The sequence below is a fragment of the Pleurodeles waltl genome, chromosome 11 (assembly GCF_031143425.1).
Source record: "Pleurodeles waltl isolate 20211129_DDA chromosome 11, aPleWal1.hap1.20221129, whole genome shotgun sequence".
Classification (NCBI taxonomy): Eukaryota; Metazoa; Chordata; class Amphibia; order Caudata; family Salamandridae; genus Pleurodeles; species Pleurodeles waltl.
In genome coordinates, this window is record NC_090450.1 from 132,269,529 (window position 1) to 132,293,533 (window position 24,005).

The following is a 24,005-nucleotide window of genomic DNA, read 5'->3' on the forward strand; positions in this document are numbered from 1 at the left end:
AAATCATGAATCTGACAAGTAACTGATTTGTAGATTTTAAGATCTGAACCAATTTTATCATATGTATTTTTTCATGTAGCTTTCACACTACCAGCAAACAAAGATAGCCATAGCAATTATGTCCAAAGAAAAACGTTATGGGGGACTGCGAAAGCAGAGTACTCAGTAATCTTAGTAAACAATGTTCTTCCCTTGCCAGAGCTTCTGGGAGTTCCCAGCAAGTTGATAATGTAAACCCCAAGATCAAATGGTTTGCATTTCATCAGACAAACTTACACACTGTTTCGACAGTCCAAAATCAGGTCATTCCTACATTCACAGTTTGATTAAATAGGAGTAGGTGTTTTGCTAGATTGAAAGATAGTACAGATCTACCAGAGACTTACAGGCAGATGGTTTTGAATTTCACCTCTTTACAATAAACAGGTTTCAATGTAGGTTTTTATCCTCAAGTTTAGAGCTAGGATAAAGTGTCTCATATATTTTTATATGCAACCGAGTAGGTCCTGACTTCACTGAGTATCACATTTGTACACCAATTTTTAAGATGCCCATGCGATTTTACCACTACATCGAAATGCTTTGCCTTTTCAGGGCCAGCATTTTGACAAAATCGAGACATTACACTTTTTCAATCAGTTCCAGACTGATGCATTTCAGGAGTGATGCTAATTGATAGCACTTTTTGTGGATAAGAAGCAAAAGTTGAACCCTGTGCCACAACACTATGCACCACCTCTGCTGGTGTGTAGTGTGACATGCAGAGTAGCATCCCAAGCTTCAAGTACCTGCTAAGGTTGACCCATTTAAAATTGAAAACTATGTCACATTACATTAATTGAATCTTCACCTAGATTAAAAGTCTATGGTAGAAAATAACCATATCCTCACACAAGAAAATACATCCTTGCTTTGGCAGTATACAAGGATATGCCTACTGCTCTGCATTCAGAAAGTACCAGGCCATAATCACAAGCCAGCATCTTTACTGAAAGGTGTACTATATTTTCAAGTGTGCCCTTTGGTACACAGAATTCTTCCATAAGGAAAATAATGATATTAAACATTATACAGAGAAGAGTATGGGTAGTAGTGGCAAAATGGGTGCACTTCCTATATGTTATAGAAGTACAATTAATGATAGTTCGTGTTGAAGGTAGTCCAAAGTGGGGTAGAGCACAGTACTAAGTCGTGGAGTATGCTCCAGTACCCAAAAGCATAATACAGTGTTCCGAAGAAACACCATGCATATATTTTTAAAGATACCACAGCACTCCAAAATAGTTCAAAATCAACAAGTCATCCAAATGAGTTTGGCTCTAGTAGGTTCCATTTATTTGTAGACATGGACATCAATATATCAAGATGGGTATCGTTCCATAATCACAGCCAACATGTGTTTCGTCACACCTGTTGACGTTATCAAGGCTAGCTGGGTAAGCAAAGTCTAATTCAGAAAACCACAACAGCTTATGTCTCTATATTACAAAGTGTAACAAAAGGTGGATGAGAGATCAGGGAGTGCCTGATGCAGCAGACCATGATATGCCTAGAACCTATAGTATCCAGCAGAAACAGTCCGAAAGTTATGTCGAGTAACAGTCCAAAAGTGTTGCCCAGAAACAGTCCGAAAGTGTTGTCCAAAACTGGATAACAATTTCGGACTGTTTCTGCTGGATACTATAGGAACTAGACTTATCATATAATATTAAACTACTAGTTTTTGGGAGGCACAATTTAAAGTAATTTGCCTTCCCCACTACATGGCCTGTTGCCTCAGGATCTTTTTCAGCTTCTAAACCCATGGTTAAAAATCTGGGTATGTGTCTGGATTATAACCATACCCCGAACACCATAAAAGACTTAATTACATATTGTTTTGGTCTTTTGAGTGGCTTTCCACCCTACATTCAAAAGACATAGTCCACAACACGACTATGCTGTGTCTGGACAACGAGAACTTCTTATATTTGGATATCTCACAGGCACTTCTAAAGCAGCCTCAGATAATACAAAAAGGTTTACTGTTACACAATCGTAAACAATTTTATTTTGTTCGATCTATCTAAATTGCATTGGTTACCAGTTGAAAGGCGTGTTAACTGCAAAGCTATTAGCTTAGCATTCTGCGCTTTGGGCAATACAGCCCCCGCCTCCCACTATTTTTGCCAGGTGATTCTGCCCTATTCTTCTTGGGCACTCAGGTCATCTTGCTTAAGGATAGCATGTGTCTCCCAAATATCAAAAGGGTTAGATAGGGTGGCCGTTAGTTCAGGTATCTGGCCTCTAAAATCGGGAACACCCTACGACATAATCTGCACCAAAGTACAAGTGAGGCAATGTTCGGGAAGCAGCTAAAGAAGTTGCTGTTTCAATGCAGCTCCTGTCAATTTTTTCTTCAAGGTTCTGTTGTTCATGAATCTTGGTCCTGGGATGCCTGGCTTGGGCAGCCTAGCGCTCCACAAATTCTAAACATAGTACCAGCTTGCAGTCAAACAACCACAAGGGTTATTTTTTAGCAAAAAGGCACCAGCTCTTCACCACAGCTCTCAGCAATAACACATGGTGACCACTGCTCCTTTACAATAAAATGGTCTTTGCTAAAAGACCTTGTGAGGATGAAGAATCCTTTCAGGATACGAGAGGCCTGTCCCGCAACCAGATCAAGAGAACTATTTGACCTGTATTGCAGCAATGTTGAAGTTTGGAAATAGTACACCTAGTGGAATCTATGTGCCAGGCCTGAACAAGCTCTGGCTAACAGCTCTGTGAACCAAAGACCCACTAGCAAGCGACTGAGAAGACTGTACAGTTTTAAGACTTGATCCTTGTAATAAGACTTCTGTGAAGCTCATCAAGGTCCTCTGGCTAACTGCTCAAGGGCAACAGAGCTTTCCAGTTACCCCCTATTGCTGCATGCATTAAGTAACTCCGAATCAGAACTTTCATTTCTGGCAACCAAAGCAGCAGTGGCAGCATAGCACACACTATGTTCTGTAATGGGATAAGGCAGCACTGGTCTTGTACCAGGAATTAAAAAAAAGGTACAACAAAATAAACAGCACCGACAACAGCATAGATCAACAGATGTAGTAAGTGCAAATAACAGACCAGTAGTGGCGCAAATCTTTTTCTGGTAATACAAGTTTGAGATTGTGCATAAACATATTTACCATCAGGTTGTGGCATGCAATGTGCGTGGCCCCGCCCAAGATGACAGCCTAATGTTTGGATTCCGGACAGCCAGCGTATCACCCACAAGTGGAATACAAGAATCTAAGCCATACATCCCTACCACCACACTTAAAAAAACAACTCCTATAAATGCACTAACTTGAAAAGTCGCACCAAACCTTCCATGACAATAACACTCTGTTTTAAAGCTAGTATTTTTAGTGCCATTGCTGAGGTGCATGCCTGTCAGTAGGCTAAGGAACTTTGTAGCCTTGCATGAGCTCCCACTGCTGTGTCGGTGGCACAAACTAGATTTCATTGCCTGTGGAGGCTTAGCGTGCTCAGTAAGTTGAGCATGCTTTGACACTTTTCCATGCACATTTACCAGCAAGTTATCTCAGAAGCTATACATTCTGATTTAGTCTGCAGATGTAGCAGTTTCATGTGGCTTACCGTATATTCCAGATACACAACTCTGATGAATGCAAAGGCTGTCCAACTGCCTGCGTCTGTATCCAATTGGGGGGAGGGGGGGGGAATGGGGTTACGTCTCGTTCGTGGAGGGTAGTGCAAGATGGGAATGCTCCATGCCCTTTTTGTAAACTATATTGTTGCGCAAGTGAGACTCATGCGCTAGTGCTTGCTCTTGCAGGTTAAACCCCAGAAAGAAGATTTGGATATCATCTACACAGAGAGGATACAAGATAAAGGGAATATAATGTTACTAAGAAATACAGTTTGTAGACAGAAAACCAGAGTGCCAAGCATTGACACGCGTGGAACACCAACTGATGCTATAATATTTGTTGTTGAGGGTGATCAGTGTGGTGCGTAGCTAGCAAGCTAGGCTGGTTAGTTTAGGTACATGAGGAGAGGAAATAGATTGTTATGCTGGGTAGAGGTAATGACATAAGCAATAATAGAGAAGGAGGCATCGGCGAGTGAAGGGCTCAGAAGCCTGATTGTAAGAAGTCAAAAAGGTTTTGTGAGGTGAGAAACAAGGTCAATCAATTGGAGACAAAACGTTTCAACAGTTTGAGAATAGGGGAAGTGAGAAACAGAACAATTGTTGGATGTTGATGGGTCCTCAGTGGCTTTTGATTAGTACCTATTGTAGTACGAGAGCTTACTTAAAGCATAGTGGGTAGTAACTGGAGAGGAGTGTGAAGAAGGAGAATACGTGAGGGAGAATAAGTAAGGGAATTCTAAATGAAATGGCAAAGGATGCGATATTCTGGGGACTAAAAGGGTCAGGCAGCTGACCAGATGGATTAGCAAATTAATGTGAGAATCAATTCAACAGGAGGGGCGGGCTATATTGTAACATGGTACGTGGGCAGACAGTCAGCACATGGACAGATACAGAATAAGAGTACAAAATCCCAAAGGCAGAGAAGCAACAGTACATGGAGGTATTGGAAGCAGTTTCACTAACTAAGCACACAACAATGGAGAGAGTGAAGAGGAAAAACACTGGAATCTCTGATACACACGACAATGGCACAAGCAAGAAACTAAGTACAAGTGCAATGGCAAACTTAAAATGAAATGAGTACACTGACTATGCACTAAGGAGGTAGAGAAACATTTTTAACTGAAACACCAGTGTCTATTAACTACAAGAAAATCAAACCCAAGTTACCCTCATGATATAGATCCTTGAATGTTCAGTAGACATTACTCTCATGTAGTATCAATGCATCATGACTTATGTGAAAGAGGGGTAACCAACAGCCAACCTCAACAAGTAAAAACTGAGGCATGGCAATTATTACTTTTTTTTTCAGAGTAGGGTCTTTGAGATAACACTATTCTTTTACAACTGTAAAAATGAAAATCGTTCCAGCAATTAAGATGTAAAAAACAGGACAGCTCAGCAGTTCATTAGAAGCAAATAGTTACTCAGTTGAAGTAACTAATACATTACTTCGGAAGAGGAAAACCAGCTAAAGAACGGAAGGATATTTCTCTAAAGCTCTGGTTCTTCACACAAAAGTGCTTAGGAAAATCTAGAAGGTTTATCATTAAAAGTCCATTTGTGGCACTGCTTGTAACGCCATTAATGTAAAATCTGACCAAGTCATATGTTTGAGTATAGAAAACTGGCACCCAGAGAATTCCTAAGAAAAGTACTTTACATGTAGGACATGAGACATTCGTTTTGCTATCACTCACATTTGGTAAGGGGGACAAGTCTGGCAGTTAAAACTATATCTATTGAGATTCCAGCAGAGAGCAGTGTGCTACACTTCTGAATGGTGCTATTTCTTCCTACTAAAAAACCCAGAACTAGTAATGTGAGGTGTCAGCCTTTAATAAATATATATTAGCCCGAACACCCTGCTTGTGCTTGAGAAGGGCGCTATGTACTACCCTTCCGAATTTATCAACACATTTTTTATTTTATTCAATGCAAAGCATTTTACAGACACACTAACATGTAAACAACAGTCCAATGTTTTATAACTTAGCATCATGGCAAATCCTGCAACCCATATGTAATTTAATTTCCTGTCAATTAAAAAAAAAATGTTTAAATCTTTAAACAATGCGTTTGTCTTCGTGCATTTTTAACATCAACCCTAATCGTTAGATATAGATTTTTCCCAAATTCATCAACATTGAAATTGTATAATTCCACAGTTTAAGAGTTTTAGCACTTAATTTTTGCCTCCAGCATTATCGGACAGGGGAACGTAACTTCCTCTGTGGAATATTTTTTGCCTTCCAGGTAATTAATGGGCTTCCTGGCACCTTTCTTTAGCCAATACCATGCACATAAAACATTCAGCGAAGGGGGTGAATCCAACAGGAAAACACATACATCTCATTTCTTCAAGCAACAAAAGCTCAATTAAAAAGTAATACTGTTCTAGTCAGATGGCTGAGGTAATTTCACTTTCATCAAGCTGCTCATGTCAGCATACCTAAAGAAAAAAAACATTTTTCTTGACATTTCTTAAAACTGAAGTAGCTTATCCACCCACTATGGAACTCCTTTAGGAATAGTAACTATGTTACGGGCAAATGCTAAGATATGTTTTCCCGTAGTGTCTAGATGATTCAGTCTATATTGAGAAAATAGTTTCTTTATTGCACACTGTGTATTAACAGATTTTTCCATTATGGATAAAACCCCAGTATAAATATTTTATGATAAAAGCTCATCCAGATCCAACTGCAGCAAATATTTCTTGGTACATACTATTCCACTCCAGTCAAAATGTACTTATTCTGGGCCGGTCGCTCTTTTCAACTGCCAAAATGATAAACTGCAAATGAACACATTCATGTATGACTCCATGCATGTGAGTAACCACTCACAACACCCTTCTGTCAATAGGTCAACTTAACCTAACCCCAGAGCAACATGCAAGTTAACGGATAGTTACAATCAACCAACAAAAATCTCTCCAGCTCACAGAAGGAGTGATCAGTTCTGTCAAATGCAGTGACAAAACCCACAATGGTCAATCAAGGTCAATCAAGGTGGAGAGCCATTCTCAGAAGCAGGTTGGGTCATCTCTACAAAAACCCTTGTATTGTGGGCACCCCTCCCCCAAATACTACGTTAATCTTTAGACAAATATCTACCTGCTCCCCTCTTTACATTTAATTAGCTCACAAGACTAATTAGTACTGTGGTACAGGAGAATCAAAACAGTTTCATACAAAAGAGCCAACATAATAGGCGAGGCAGAAGAGAGAGAGCAAGAAATGGCTTTGGCGTCACTAGATACAGAACAAGCATTTGATACTGTGGCATGGCATTACCTATTTTCAACCCTGGGGAAATGAACTTCAGGGTACACTAAATAAAAATGCTAATGGGTTATAAATTAAGCCCCTGACAAATGACATGGTGTCAGGCGAAAGGGAGCAACAGAGAGAAACATGGCGGGATGCCTATTGTCACCCTTACTGTTTCCGTTGCAATCGAATTTCTGATGTGCAGACTGCACAAAGCTCTGTGCTAATCAGACATGGGAAAGTAGGCATATGGTGCATTGTACATCCATGGCTTGCTGGTTTATCTAACAAACCCTGATGGGATTCTGGGCGATATTATTTCCAATAGGAGCACTGGGGTACAGTCCAGCTCAGTAACACCCAATGGTGGGCATACCGTGGGAAATCAATTCCTTTCTCTAGAAGAGGGATACAGGTGCCTGGTGACCATAACAAATGAATTAACTTGAATCCAACCAGGATATAAGTGGATATACAGAGGAAAATAGATTACTGAACCTCTCTGTCCCTTTCCGTGGAAGGGGAACAGACACTGTAAAAATACTACTGCTCCCCAGATGCATATACCTGTTTCAGTGTAGCATGTTCCTGATCCCACATGAAATAGGTAAAAAGTTAGTTGTTGTGACCAATATAGTCTGAAGGAAGAAAATAAGTAGTATTAAGATGGGGACACTATAATGCACAAATGAGCATGAGCATCAGACTTTGCGACCGCAGTTTATGGCAGGGTGGCATAGTATAGAAGGAACCATAGCTAACACACTACTAAAGGGGAGATCTACACAAGATGAGCTGGCCCATATGGTATACTAATGGAAGACACCCCAGAGCAGGAGTCTTCAAACTGTGGGGCGGGCCCCCCTAGGGGGGCCTCAAGTGATCCCAGGGGGGACACCAGACTCTGGCCATAAGAAGCATTACCCAGATAACAGTGTTTTGTTTTAAGCAGAAACATACTATTGCATTTTAAAAAAGGTAACAGTACTTAACTGCAATGTTTAAATACGTCTGGAATTATTTAAGCATTGCCATCTTTATAAAGTATTTGTGAAAATTTCTGACGGGCCCCCAATGATTTTTATTTTTCAAGTGGGGGGGCGCAGCATTATAAAGTTTGGAGACCACTGCCCTAGAGAGTGGGGGAACGGATGCAAAGCTGGCATTGCATCATGACTGGGGCCTGAATAGGGCTGTTTGGGGGTGCGACCTGCCCTACTCCCATGCATTACCCTCCCCTTATGGGAAATCCCCAAATTTGTGTGTGTATTATATATTTATATATATGAAAATAGAGGGAAGGAGGGTGTCATCTAGCAAGAGATTTATACTAAACAAAAGACATGTAACCAGTTAGGCTCAGGCGATGGACTTATGCCAGTTGGCATGGGGTCTGTCCCTATACTATCAAGCACACCTGCAAGTAGCTCAAAAGGTATGGGATGCAGGAGACCAGGAACCCTGAAGCTCAGTCACGCTGGCATTAATACTGCAGACAGATGACGACACAGAAGTGAAAACCAGTATATACCAAGCAATACGTGCCAACACACGCACACCAATTGCACTTGAGGTAGAAGTAGGAGACAGACTGTAATGAGCTCTTTCTGAATACGCAGTGGCAGGAGGCATTCACACCTGTAAAGGGCAGCCAATAAATCAGTTTTGGTTGATTTAACTTAATGAAGTGCATCATACATACATTAAGCCAACCCACAGGGTTCCCATTGTCCCAATGTCAACAGGCTGGTGCGACAAATCACCACCTTACATGGTAGTGTCCTAGAGTTCAGGGCTACGCGGAATGAGTGATGGATGCGAACAAAGACAGAACTATATTACAGCTAGAAATATGCTGCTGTCTACAAGTGTTTCTCCCTGGTATTGGGGCTCACCATACAAAGTGCGCAGTGAGCAAAATGTTTATAGATCTTACACTGCTGCTGACCAGAGGAAGGCTGGCAATACCCTAGATAAGCCCAAGTGCTCAGACGGGTAGTAGATGGTTAAAAGACATTGCTGAGTGGTAGAAGGAAATTGAATACTGATCCCAAGTTGCCAGAGGACCTGGACTTAAGGCATGCATTAACCAGAGTTCTAAGATTTTCTCCAGATAAGTGCCCACAGTGAGCTGAGACACTTACCAGGAGAAAACATGACCACTTCAGATGGGAAAGGAAATACGTACAGAACACACATCGTTTAGAACGTCCCTGATGCACATGCAGCTCCCCTCGCCCATCTGAATAGGCTGTATTGTACACATTATTACATCCACTAAATCATCCACTAAGAATTTAACTGTTATATGTTTTTCTTTGATATCTAAAGAACAAAAGCAAAAGTGATAATTATGTAAATCTAATGCATATGCAAATTATCAGTGTCAGGCAAGAAAAAAAAATAAAACACTGTGTGCATGCTAAGAAACTTTGCAGTAAAAACATTTCTTTTAACAAAATGCTCTCTCAGGACTCTTGAAAAGAACAAATTCCCACATGAGCCTCACAAGATAATTGTTGTAGTTATATAATGGTATTTACATAGAGAACATAAATGCTTTTTGGTAAGTGGGTCATCAAAGATAACCCACTCGCTGAATTGCTCACTCTCATCTCTTTTCAACAAAAACAAGCATTGGCAAAGCAAATAGGTCTCACCTATAGAAGAACTATTGACGATTTGCCACGTTGTACACCTGCCTGGCTCCTATTCAACATGGCTAAAAGGTTAGTGGTGTGAAGGGCCAGAGTGGGGGAGTAGAGTGTCAGAGTGGATTTGTCCGATTGTTGTAGAGTGGAGTAGGAGGATTACAGTATTGTTGAGTAGAGGGACGTAGGATTCAGTGGCAGAGAGAGTCGTGGTGTGGATTGAGGTAATGAGGTGGACTGGATTGGAGTAGAATGGGGTGGATGGGATTGTGGTGAATTTGAGTGGGGTGGATTAGAATGGACTAGGTGGGTGGTTTGGATGGAGTGATAGGTGGGGTGGCTTGGGGTGGGGTGGATTGGATTGTGGTGGGGTAGGCTGAATTGGATGGTGGTGGATTGGATTAGAGTGGGGTTGACTGCATGGAGGTGGGTGGATTGGAGTGTGGTGGGTAGATTGGAGTGGGGTGGACTGAACTGGGATAGGGTGGGGTGGATTGTTTTGGGCTGGGGTGGATTGGAGAAGGTGGGTGGGGTGGGATGGACTGGACCAGGATGAACTGCATTGAGGTCAGGTAGATTGGAATGAGGTGAATTGTACTGCAGTGGGGTGGATTGGATTGCGGTAAGTGGAGTGAGGTGGATTGGATTGGAGAGTGATGTACTGGACTGAAGTGAGGTAGATTAAGGTGGTTTGGAGTGGGATAGATTCGACTGGAGTAGGGTGTATTATTGTGGACTAGACTGGACTGAAGGGGTGGACTTAAGTGGATTCTATTGGAGTGGGGTGGGCTGTATTCAAATGAGGTGGATTGGGTAGCAGTGATTTGAGTGTGGTGGGTTGGATTTGACTGAGGTAGGGTGGATTAGATTGGACTGGGGTGGGATGATTGGAGTTGGTGGGGTGACTGGAGTGAAGTGGGTTGGATTGGAGTTCAGTGAGTTGGATTGGAGGAGGGTGGATCGGACTGCAGTGGGGTGGATTGGACTGAAGTGGATTGGGGTGTGCTGGTTTGGGGAGAGGTGTATTGGATTGTAGTAGTGGGGTATATTGGAATGGGGTGGATTAGAGGTGAGTGGACTGGGTTTCAGTGAGGGGATTGAAGTGGATTGCTGTGAGGTGACTAGGGATGAAGTGGGTAGGAATGGGGTGAGGTGGATTAGTTTGGAGTAAGGTAGACTGTTTGATTGGAGTGGGTTTTGGGCATTGTAGTGGGGCAGGCTGGAATGGGGCAGGTTGAAATGAATTGAAATGGGTGAGGCTGTTTTGGATTGGAGTCGGTCAGGGTGGACTGGAGTGGGTGGATTTAGTTGGTGTGGGGTGGACTGGATGGGAGTGGGGTGGGGTGGGCTGGAGTAGAATACATTGGGATTTAGTGGGGTGGATTGGAGTGGGGCAGACTGGAGTGGGACCAATTCAAGTGGAGCAGATTGTTTTGTATTGCAGTGGGGCAGATTGTTTTTGGATTGGGGCAGACTGGAGAGGGGCAGAATGTTTTAGATTGGACTGGGGTAGATTTTATTAGTGTGGACTGGAGTCGGGTAGATTAGGTAAGTGTGGAGTTGATTGAATTCGAGTGAGGTGATTTGGGATGAATAGACTGGACTATAGCGAGACATATTGTTTTAGATTTAAGTGGAGCAGACTGGAGTGGGGCGGGTCGTTTTTGATTGGAGTGGGGCAGACTGTTGTATGGTGCATTGGAGATGGGCAGATTGTTTTGGATTGTAGTGGGGCAGACTAGATTACAGTGGGGCGGATTTGAGCGGGCAGGTTGTTTTGGATTGCAGTAGAGCAGATTGTTTTGGAATGGAGTGGGGCACACTGTATTAGGGTGGATTTGGTTGGTGTCAGGTTTACTGGATGGGAGTAGGATGGACTGGAGTAGAATACATTGGGATTGAGTGGGCATATTGTTTTGGATGGAAGTGGGGCAGATTGGAGTGGGACTGACTATTTTTGATTGAAGTGGGGCAGACTGGAGTGTGGCGCACTGGAGTGGGGCAGATTGTTCTGGATTGAAATGGGGTAGATTGTTTTGACTGGAGTGGGGCAGATTGGATTGGCGTGGGTTGGGAGGATTCACGTAGTGTGGGATGGAATGGACTGGATGGGGTGGATACTAGTGGGGCAGATTTGAGTGAGTGGATTGGGGTGTACTGCATGATGATGTGTAAAAAACAATTTCAGAGATTACACATAATAAAGAAACACTGTCAATTTACAATATTTCAAACAAATTATCATCTTTTGAAAACTGCGCCCACGAGCAAAAACATAGGAAAATATGAGTGGAAAGTGAGAAACGAGGACTTGGAAAAATAATAGGAAGTAAGCTTTTAAAAAAAAAAAAAAAAAAAAAGGCTTCGCAATTGAGTTTATTCTGCTGGGAACGTTTTAACAGTCACAAGCCTTTTGTTTGCAGGGCACTAGAAGTTTAAATAAAATATATATATAGTACTTCGATCATATCATGAGCAGCGGTCAGGCACTAATTAAGTTGAATCAATTAGTGCTTGATCCCTGCTTCACACAGAGGGACATAATAATGCCAGCCGTGCCTTGACGAATTACGAGGCTGTAAAATAAAAAAAATGTAAAAAAAAAATGCCACACAAACTAACAAATGGTGAGCAAAATGCGGGCTCCAAGCCTTTTACTAAACACAACAGTCTTGCAAGTGAGACGCATACACTGACGCATGCACTCACAGTCTCAATCCTAAAAAGGAAATATAGGGACAATGCGAGTCTGATGTTATAGGAATAACTTACATTTACACTATATATTGCCTCTCTCCACAGGGGGTACATTTCCATAATTTCTCATCTTTCCTACATTCAATCATTTTTATCACCCACTTCCAAATAGTTTGATTAGTCCTCGGTGTTTAATACTAGTAGTAATTATTGTGTGTTTGCCTACTGATCCTATCTTCTCATTTTCTGAGCAGAGGACAAAAACATAGGTCTTTTCATTAACTATGCATGTTCTCTCCTTAAGTCAGCTTGTCCTTTGTTTGTCTTAACCTGCATTAGGGCAGCTCCACAAGAGGAATCTGCAGCCTCCATGTACCTTTTCTTTTGCTTTTGTAATGGTAATACAATTGAAAAAGCATGGGCAGAAACCAGGTAAGAGGAACTGATTGAAAAGAATGACTATGCAAAAGAGAGCCATCAGGGAGAGAGCCAATGGTTTGTTAAACTGAGGTCTCAAAGGATCTGATGGGGGCAGGATTTGAAGACAGGAGTGTGGGGGAAGCTCCAACAACAGAGTTATGGTAAAGTCAGAGAGGGAAGCCTAATGAGTCAGGGCGTGAGGAGCAAGTGTGTCTTTAATGGTGGTGATCCTCAAAGAACAATACGAGGAAAAAGTGGTGTGAATGGTGAGAAGACTAAGTTCCTGATTGTAAATGCCACAGGTTGAAAGGTGACGCAATAAGGTTGTTAAGATTTTGAAAGTAGGTAGATTTGGCATTATCTAAGGCTAGAAATACTGCATGCCTGTAAATGTGCAGATTTGTCCGAGTTTTGCATTTGCTCCAAGCACACTTACAAAGAAGTGCCCTCATCTTGGTGTTCAGTGAGTAAATTATAGGGTTGCCGGGGCTTTTGGACATGGAAGCAGTGGGTGTGAATGTGTGCAAGAATGAGTGTGCTTTAAAGGCAAGCAGAAGCCTTTATTAAACTGGTCGCATAATGAGGTGTACCGCAGATGTGTGAGATTAGTATTAATTTGCTTTTAGAAATCAGTGAAAGAGCAGTTACTGAATGAAATGGAAAAGTAGATAGGCTGATTTGTAGGAGGGATGGTAACCACCATACATGTATTCAAATGGTCAAAGATGAGGAAACAAATGAGACAACGTAAGCTGGTAAGAGACAACTATGTGGTCCAGAGTTATGCAATGGCAGTAGGTTGATCGATGTGTACTAAGTACTAAATAAGAAGCAATAAAAAAAGAAGGGGAGAATAGAGTAGTCGAATGCTCAGGTTGAAGTCGTGTGGGTGGAGTGGTGGGCTAAAATATATCGATCGACTTTAGAAGAACAGGGCTAATCAAATCTGTAGACACCAAATAGGGACAAATTTACCATTGGGAATTTCAACGCCCTAACCTACAAAATTATAGCATGAATCATCATCGAGCATTACCACACTTACATGCAAATTCAAGTGCACTACAACCACTGTTAGCGAGAGCAAGGTTTTTTTGTGCAAGGGAGAGAAATTCTTCCTTTGCAAGAAAGGAGTGATTAGAAAGCAGTCTTCCGTTATCCAATGCAATAATTTATTCCCCGTTACCTTAACTGGATTAAAACCAAGAGTGATGGGCTGGGGCTATTGGTACCCTTCCACCTGCACCAGTCTACATGTTTTACGTGTTCACAGAGCACAGCATGTCTGCAGCTTTCTTCAGAACATGTATACATTTATACGGCTTCTAAAAATAGGTAATTCCTGTGTGTCAAGCCTGTTAGATATGTGATTGATACATACATGCCACGTATTCTGGCAATGGAGATATAGTTGTACCAAAATATTTAGGTTATTTCATCATTGGTTGCAAACAACAAGTCAGAACATGCATTCTTAACTCGGGGAAGAGGAAGGGGTGTCACACCGTAGCCACACATTTGTAAGGGTAGACCACCGACACAACTGCAGCTTTACTCTTGGATGGTGCTGCCTCCTTCTTCCATGACTACAAGAATAACTATTGCAAAAGCATCAGTTTTGCAATAATATTTTAGCCAATTCACAGTCTTTGTTCCCTACTTCAGGTAGAATTAACAAACTTTCTCTTTGGACTTGTACATCAATTGTGCTATTCTAACTTAGCAATGAAAGGTTCCATTAGTTACGGGATGCTTTTAGGTAACAATAATTTCTTTACGAGAGAGAAATTTTTGGTACATGGAGTATACAGTGCAGGGTCCGGACGCTCTCCAACCACAAACAAGGAAGCAGACCTTCCTCCTTCCACCACTAGCCTGGCACTGGAGAGAGTAGATGCTGAGCAAACAGATTTAAACAGGACGGGGACAGGGTGAGGGTGGAACTTCCTCTTTCACCACCAGGCATGAAGATCTTCTCAAAGAGGTCTAGCTGGCAACGACAGCTGTGAAATATGCCCATTCTCCATAATGCATGTGCTCTCCACTTGGTATTGCTCTAAGACCTGTACCAATAGGTAAACATATTGCAACTGACTTACTTGAGACAGTTCACTTCAATACAGGCGACACTGTCATTACCTTCACTGTTCTGTATATGTCAGACCTCACATACAACCCAGGCTCCAAGAACACCATCCACAAAGGGTAGAGTCGAGACACAAAAGGACAGAAATCACAAAGGTGCAAGAAACACCAGATGCCATGAATGGACTGAATCTACACAAGGCTTGACACGACCTGCTCGTCATTCAACATGTTTTCATTCAGTGCCCAAGAGACAGGACTTTGCTCCTGCACAATTCCCATTAGTGCAGAATTACAACTGGTTGCAAACAAGGAGGAATTGAGCCCTAGGCCGGACAAAAGAGTACAAACAATGAAAACAAGAGTTTAATGACATCAGAAGGAAAGCATTTAATTATCAGTGCCAATTTAAAATGTGATTTGGGTATGTTTGTGTGTTTTGTGAGCTGTTGACTTCACACTCGCTTCAGTCCCAGTCAGAGCTACGGGCGGTCACGTCTTTACATGAAATATATTAGCGCAATCTGAATGTGTTTCACTGGTGCACACTCGCAGAGTGGTGGTCTAGTACCAATATCTGAGAGTTCAAAAAAATAACTGTGCTGTGCTAGGCCGGTGTACAAGTCTCTGTAAATCCCTGGAGCACGTTTTTCATCACTTTTATTTTATAGTTCCTGGGACCAACTCATTATAAGTGGTGTTGCACTGCTAAACTGCCTTGGTGGCATGTTTGGAGTAAATAATGGAGTAAATACCTGGACCTTCCTATATGGGGCATGGGTCTGGAGTCAGTGTATGTGAAAAGCCCCGTAATACAGCACCACGTTGATGGTGCCTTGTTGTTTTCCAGTACGCGACTTCCAGTGATTGGCCCAGGCAGGGAGTTTATGTTTTCACAGATTAATGTTAATACACTATATCGTTTTAACAGTAAAGCTGCAAGTTAATGGGAAGGCTTTTGAAAATTTCTTGGAAATATACTGTCTGTAAATGACAGTGCGCTACCACATAATGCTTTAGTAATATATTTATTTAAAGTGAGTGTTTAAACATAAACTGAGAAACACTCCTGCCCTGATGGGAAAGCTGTTAGTAAACTAAGAGGTAAGCCATGCATGGAACATATGTACCTCATTTGTGGGCTAGATTTATTATACATGGGGCAAACGTTTAGTGTATTTAATCAAACAAAAGAGGATTTTTTCTACAGCAGAAATGCTGAACTCACATATTGGAAGGTGCACTCATATGTGAGAATGAAGAAAAAGGTGACTGTAAAGTATAATATTTGCCTAGGATCACACAATTTGAGAACAGTTTCCGGGTCAAATACATTACAGTTAGGCCAAGTAGATAATTCAAATTACTCAATCTTCAGGTCTAGTAACATTTTTATGATTCGAGGCTTGTAACACTCCATTCAACAATCTAACACCCCTTCTCATCACCCCTCCTCTCTCCCTCACCCACCCTATTGCCCAAGAAGTTCTCTCCTCTGACCCCACTGCCCTTCCCGATCACCATTACATTCCTCACACTGTTCTTAACACCCTTAATAACAAACTTGGTCTCCTCATCTCTTCAATCTCCCAGCTTGAAGCCTCTATTTCCCCCCTTAAATTCCAAAATTTCCACTGTACTCGTCTCGCTAACCCCCTCGGCTACATTACAATATCCCAATCACTCGATCCCATACCCCCAAAGAAATGTGCACAATATCACCCAAAATTATATATAATCTACTTGCTAGTTATAATACCCCTACGTCTTCCACCATCTCCTATCCTGACAGCACTAAACAATGCACTATACCCACCATCTCTCTGGTCAAAACCAAACACTGGTTACCCACAACTCATACTCAGCCCTACAAGAACAGCATTCCCACCACCACCAAACTCACTGACACCCCCTACACCAAAGTTGTCACCTCAGAGCTGCTTTGTATGCTACACAACTGCAGATCATCAGTTAAACACAAATTTGAAATAACACCATTACTCACAACAACCTCCAACCTACTAATCCCTACTGAGCCCTGGTTTAATGACAGCTCACACTTTCCTCGATCTTCTTTTCAACCATAATGACAGACTAGGCAGAGCCGGGGGGAGTAATAGCTGTCATCTTTAAAAACTCCCTTCAATGTAAGGAACTACCTAGTAGTTCTTTCTGTACATTTGAATGCCTTACTTTGGAACTCAATGCATGAACACATCTCCCCTTTCAAGATTAACGCCATTTACCACCCACTAGGTGACAGCTCCTCCATCGTGGAATTCATTGACTTTATTAGTGATCAATCTTCGCAAAGTGATAATTTGATTTTTCTTGGAGACTTTAATCTTCACTGGGACACCCAGGAAGACATGGCTGCTATATCAGTCCACTGGTCCGACCACTTCCTCATCCCTTTCTCACTCCACCTCTCGCATGCTGTGTACCTTGGGCCAACCAAAAAGAGCAACTACCTGGTTTCGCAAAACAAAGAACATTGACATCAACACTCTCTGCAACAGCACTAAGACAATACTACCAGACATCAACCCCAATTCCATCATCAATGATCTGACCAATCACTGCTACTCCAATCTACCTGTCTTGATTGACAATCTAGCTCCAATGTAAGGGAAGAAGAGAAGTCTTACATCTTCTGTCCTTGGCTCAGTAAGACCCTCTACAATCAATGAAAAGATCTTAGAACCCTGGAAAAGAAATGGAGACAGTCACCCTCGACCAACAACCTCTCACACCTTCGCTATGCGCAATCTCATTATCATAAACATATCTATAGGGAAAAATCAATCTACTTTAGATCTCTGCTCAATTCTGCCAAGAACAGACCTAAAAAAAACTCTGACCTAATCGAATCCAGCAATAACCCTATAGCATCTTCGACCATCAAATTTGAAGACCCTCTGAAAAAAGCAGAAGATTTTTCACTGTTCTTTGATGCAAAGGTTAAATCGCTAATTGACCATGACTCACATACTACCCCATATGAGATATGCAAATCCAAAGGCTCCTGGTTCTGTTTTGACGTCATCACTGAAGACTCCCTCCTGAAACACATCATGAACACCAAACCATCGAACTACCCTTCAGACCCTAACCCATGCAACAAAGAAGTCGATTTATACTTCCCTACTGGACAAATCTGATTAACCTCTTTCATCTGCGAAGGATCCTTTTCCAATTCCCTCAAATCTGGTCAGCTGACCCCACTATTTAAGAAACCCTCCACTGATAGGTCAGACATTTTGAAGATCAGCCATATCACCAACCTCCCTTTTCTCGCCAAAATCACTGAAAGATGTGTAGCAGAGAAAGGACAATAATCTTCTCCACAAATTTCAATCTGGCTTCAGTCAAGGCTGCAGCACCAAAACAACGCAGCTACAGATTATCGATGATGCTCTTCGAGTCCTAGAATCTGGCAGCTCCTGTCTTCTGATCTTTCTTGACCTCTTTGCAGCCTTTGATACTGTCAACCATCTCATACGAACCAACACTCTAAAACAAAGAATGGGTATTGAAGGAATAGTCAGGGACGTGAAATTTAAAAAATATTTCTAGTCCATGGGACAGGCTGCTTCTTAAATCTACTTGTCCTGTAAAAAAAAAAAAAAAAAAATCTACTTGTCCCTTTGGTGCCATGTAGAGTGGCAACAAGTTATGGCAGCAATCTCATTGTGTAAGAGCTCTGATAATATCCTCTCAGATTATGCCAGGTCTGATACTATAGTAGTGCTTGAATACTAGGAATTTCATGCCCTAGTGCACCAGTGTCCTTATTTTACCTCCTTTCTGCAGATCTACATACTGGGGATCGAGGAAGATGGAATGCCCAAGTCTGTGCAAACCTGTGCAAAAGAATGTTTTAAGGATTTTCACCAGCTCTTCTCTAATCTTTTCACATATTGAGAACGGTTGGAAATGTACTCCTGACAAGGTCAGAAGTAGAAGTTCTTCCAGGGTTGGGAAAAAAGTGGATGAAGGGAAAGTGAACTTGTAAACGCTCAATAGCTATTCACATGTGCAAATCTACAGATGCATATTTGCTCATGCTAAAATACAGTTCACAAATATTTTCTAGGAGTACTCTTTCCTGGTGTACGTCTGTAAATTCATGAAAGCCACTAATGCAAAGACATATTCCATGAGTGTACTTTTGTGACTTTCTTTAAGACTTCAGCCCCTAATTAGGGCTGACGACGTTAACCAATACATTTTGTTTTTATTAAAATTCTATTTCTCTCTACCTATTGTCTAGCTTTACAGTGACTGAGGAGCATTCTGCTCTTCCACAAGGGCAATATGTGTGCTTTTTGAGACCAAAAAGAACCTGTTTTTTCTTTTTGTCAATGTTTGTTACAATGGTGAGAGCCTAGCAGCTCCCACAGCAATAAAGTATTACAAAAGCCATGTCAAAACAAGGCACGGATTAACTAAACAAAAAGGCTAAAAAACAATGAAGGATCAGTTGGCTTTGCCAGGGCTTGTTTATTTTCATGTGTCCCACAATTTTGCTGAAAATGGTTACACCGATTTTTAATTATGAATATTTTTGGAAATACTACCATGCATCAACACATTCTACTAAATGATGCGTCAAAGAAATAGTACCAAAAACGTCACAGTAACTTAGCGAAACTTTTTTATACTTTCGTTTTTTTCTACACATTTTATTTTGAAAGCAAAGAATCACCAATCTTGCTTACACACTTCTGCAAACATTTGTATCTAATTAGATAGCATTCTGGGAACATTATACATAGCCTCATATTGTTAAACTTTTCAAATATTTACGCTTTTTTTTTTTAACTGGAACCACTGTCAGTAGTGCAGTGTGACCTTACGTTTATTTAAAGCCTTCACCCTAATAATAAAGGCTCTGCATTAATGAACCATAAATATAAGTTCAACAGCTTTAACATATGGACACAAATATTACCTGAACTGCAGACAGTATTCTTCTCTGTAAACTGCCAGCCAAATAGTTTGTGCTGCAGGGGGTTGGGCCTACTTGTCCCAAGGACAAAGTATACATGAAAACTTGTTGTCCTTGACACCAAACAATATGTCCTAGGCATCGGGCTATAAGAATTCCACACCGCTGATAATACTTAAATGGTTTGAATCTTACCTCATCAGGAGATTTCAGATGATCTGAATTTAAAACAGTCGCTCAATTACAAGATCTGTTGACCAAGGTGTCCCTCAGGGCTCTATCCTAGCTCTTCGCCTTTTCAATCTTTACATTGAACTGCTAGGAGCCCTTTTAAAAGATGCCGGGATCTTCTATCACCTCTGCGTTGACAACACCCAAATCTACTTCAAGGTCTGCTCTGCACACGACATCTCACTTCTGGCCACCTCCCTTAACTCCATCCAAGAACGGATGATGTCATATCACCTTAAACTGAGTCCCTCTAAAACTGAATTCCTTTTCATCTCTACCTCAAACTCCCAACCTCCTATTCAAACATGGATGGATAATTTAAACATTCTCAACAGCAAACCCACCATCGTTGACAGTGCCAAATAACCCTTGGTGTCTTCCTAGACAAAAGACTCAAACGCCAGTCCCAAATCAACACCATAGGCAAGAATGCACAATTTCAACTGAGACTTCTCTCGGAGGATCAATGTTTTATTCCCGAGCAAGAGCTGAAAACTCTAGTCCAATCCTTGGTACTCTATAGACTTGATTACTGTAACTCTCTTCTCGCTGGCCTCCACAAGACTCACTTATTTCCTCTAACGTCCATCCTCCACTCAGCTGCACTTTTCATCTATGGGGAAAAAGAAATGGCCATATCACGCCTATGTTGATAACTCTTTGCTGGCTTCCTATTGAAGCCAGGGCCATATATAAGACTGCTTGCATCACGCATAAAGCCATTCACACCTCCACCCTGTGTTACCTAGCAAACAACCTCAAGTTATCTGGTGGCACTAGACCCTCAAGAAATGCTGACAGTCTGCTGCTCAAACCTCTTACTTTCAAAAGGGAACCATGGTGCAGTTGTTCTCAAATTAAAGGGATTAGAATTTGGAACTCACTGCCTATAAACCTTGGCACCACCACCTACTTCTGAACAGACTTCAAAACCATTCTCTCCCACAGTTATAGTTCACAATAACACCACTCATCGAAAACCATACCCCACCTTTACTGGCATATCTCTAATTGCTATTTAACTCCAACCCCACCTTTACTGGCATATCCCTAATTTGTTGTTCTGCTATTTAACTATCTCGAGAGCTTTAACTTTGTTACTTGTGTGCCTTATTTTAGATTTCCCTGGATTTCATTCTGTAAATATGTATTATTCTTCTGTATAATCTTGTACTCTTTTGTAATTTCTCTAAATATATTTTATGTAATTATTAAGTACGATGTAAATAAGTAACTTGTCATGAGTAACCACAGTAGATATACATTTTGTTTCCTACTATCCTGTACTCTCAATTTCTCTTGTAACGCTCTCTGTTCTATTGTAAAGCGCTCAGACACCCTTGGGTAAGGTCCGCGCTAAATAAAATCGCAGGCATAAATAAAGGATGTGGGTGCCTGAGCAGAGGCTAAAGATGCCCAGTGGGTGAGTGTTCTGTTCTGGTGTAGCAGCAGTCCATTAGGAATGGGGTGCAGGTGGAAGCTTTTCAACTTACCGAAACCAAGGAAACACATAAGTCCCAGCACGATGAGCCTGTGCCCTAAGGTGCTGGGGTCGCAGCAACCCAGCATCTTCGCCCGGCCTCCCACACTGCCAATCTTTCTGGGTGCTCCGTCCAGCAGAGGCTCGCGGTCCTCTTCTTCCGCCATAGCTGAAGATCGACTCAGGCTGAATGGTCATGTGAGGCAGAACGAGCTGGTCACGTGAATCGTGGGGTATGGCAAGGGTAAACAGGACGCACGGAGAGAAGAGGCGTCGGCGGAAGACGCCATATTAGACTACTTCATTTTTCATTTTTTTAGGGCATTCAGATAGGTAAAATGAAGGTCTCGTTCTTAAGGAAGCAAAACAAAGAATGAGCAAACTGTTGGAGCTACGCGAAATTTAACTTAAAAAATATATATAGATACAATATTACGCACAAGTTTCTAACTTGGTGGGCCGGTAAATAGTCTTAACTAAAAGCCTATCACTATGCTTCGTGTTTTAAATTTTCGATCTCATTCTAAACGAAAATATAAACGTTACTTCCTTTAACATGGTAAGCAGACTGCATAAATATGGCCGGTTTGGAGCCCTCTTGCTGTGTTTAGGGAGCAGGGAATAAAGGTTCACCATGCTAATTTTGGAAACTTGCGGTCTGCAGTTTACTTTCTCGTCAAGTTTAAGTAAGGTATGCTGCCCGCTTAAAGGAAACTCCTAAATAATCCACAACTCGTTATATTATGGGAAAATAAACGTTTTTAATTTGCCGATGCGAAGTGGCTCCGATGAATTGGCACACCTTTTAAGAGTAATCCAATTGGTTCTTTGCACAATCTCGAATTTTGTCACTAGCTGTGGAAGCTCATTGAACAACTAAACATTTTGCCTTTTAACCCCTTCGCTGCCAGGCCTTTTCCCCCTCCTGTGCCAGGCCTTTTTTTGGCTATTTGGGGCAGTTCACGCTTAGGCCCTCATAACTTTTTGTCCACATAAGCTAGCCAAGCCAAATTTGCGTCCTTTTTTTCCAACATCCTAGGGATTCTAGAGGTACCCAGACTTTGTGGGTTCCCCTGAAGGATGCCAAGAAATTATCCAAAATACAGTGAAAATTTCGTTTTTTTCAAGAAAATGGGAAAAAGTGGCTGCAGAAGAAGGCTTGTGGTTTTTCCCCTGAAAATGGCATCAACAAAGGGTTTGCGGGGCTAAAATCACCAGCTTCCCAGCTTTCAGGAACAGGCAGACTTGAATTAGAAAACCCAATTTTTAAACACAAATTTGGCATTTTACTGGGACATACCCCATTTTTACGATTTTTTGTGCTTTCAACCTCCTTCCAGTCAGTGACAGAAATGGGCGTGAAACCAATGCTGGATCCCAGAAACCTAAACAGGTTGAAAAGTAGACAAAATTCTGAATTCAGCAAGGGGTCATTTATGTAGATCCTACAAGGGTTTCCTACAGAAAATAACAACTGAAAAAGAAAAATATTGAAATTGAGGTGAAAAAAACGCCAATGTTTCTCTATGTTTTATTCTGTAACTTTTTCCTGCAATGTCAGATTTTTTAAAGCAATATACCGTTACGTCTGCTGGACTCTTCTGGTTGCGGGGATATATAGGGCTTGTAGGTTCATCAAGAACCCTAGGTACCCAGAGCCAATAAATGAGCTGCACCCTGCAGTGCGTTTTCATTCTATTCCAGGTATACAGCAAATAATTTGCTGAAATATAGAGTGAAAAATAGCTATCAAGAAAACCTTTGTATTTCCAAAATGGGCACAAGATAAGGTGTTGAGGAGCAGTGGTTATTTGCACATCTCTGAATTCCACCGTGACGATACTAGCATGTGAATTACAGGGCATTTCTGAAATAGACGTCTTTTTTACACACTCTCTTATATTTGGAAGGAAAAAATTTAGGGAAAGACAAGGGGCAATAACACTTGTTTTGCTATTCTATGTTCCCCCAAGTCTCCCGATAAAAATGATACCTCACTTGTGTGGGTAGGCCTAGCACCCGCGACAAGAAATGCCCCAAAACACATTGTGGACACATCACATTTTTTGAAAGAAAACAGAGGTGTTTTTTGCAAAGTGCCTACCTGTAGATTTTGGCCTCTAGCTCAGCCGGCACCTAGGGAAACCTACCGAACCTGTGCATTTTTGAAAACTAGAGACCTAGGGGAATCCAAGATGGGGTGACTTGTGGGGCTCTGACCAGGTTCTGTAACCCAGAATCCTTTGCAAACCTCAAACTTTGGCTAAAAAAACACATTTTCCTCACATTTTGGTGACAGAAAGTTGTGGAATCTGAGAGGAGCCACAAATTTCCTTCCACCCAGCGTTCTCCCAAGTCTCCCGATAAAAATGATACCTCACTTGTGTGGGTAGGCCTAGCGCCCGCGATAGGACATGCCCCTAAACACAACGTGGACACATTACAATTTTTGACAGAAAACAGACGGTGTTTTTTACAAAGTGCCTACCTGTAGATTTTGGCCTCTAGCTCAGCTGGCACCTAGGGAAACCTACCAAACCTGTGCATTTTTGAAAACTAGAGACCT

At 41.6% G+C, this 24,005-nt stretch overlaps 1 protein-coding gene across 2 annotated transcripts in view; it reads right to left on the reverse strand.

The window, feature by feature from the left end:
• The window catches only part of MFSD1 (major facilitator superfamily domain containing 1), a 138,015-nt gene extending 116,336 nt beyond the window's left edge, over positions 1-21,679 (reverse strand). The window contains exon 1 of one of the 2 annotated variants that reach the window (XM_069213267.1): positions 21,453-21,678. In XM_069213267.1, coding sequence (XP_069069368.1) covers positions 21,453-21,606 — 154 coding nt within the window. In that variant the 5' untranslated portion in view covers positions 21,607-21,678. Of the gene's footprint in view, positions 1-21,452 lie in introns of both variants that reach the window. The other variant, XM_069213268.1, reaches the window with a different exon arrangement.
• Positions 21,680-24,005: the final 2,326 nt, after the last annotated feature.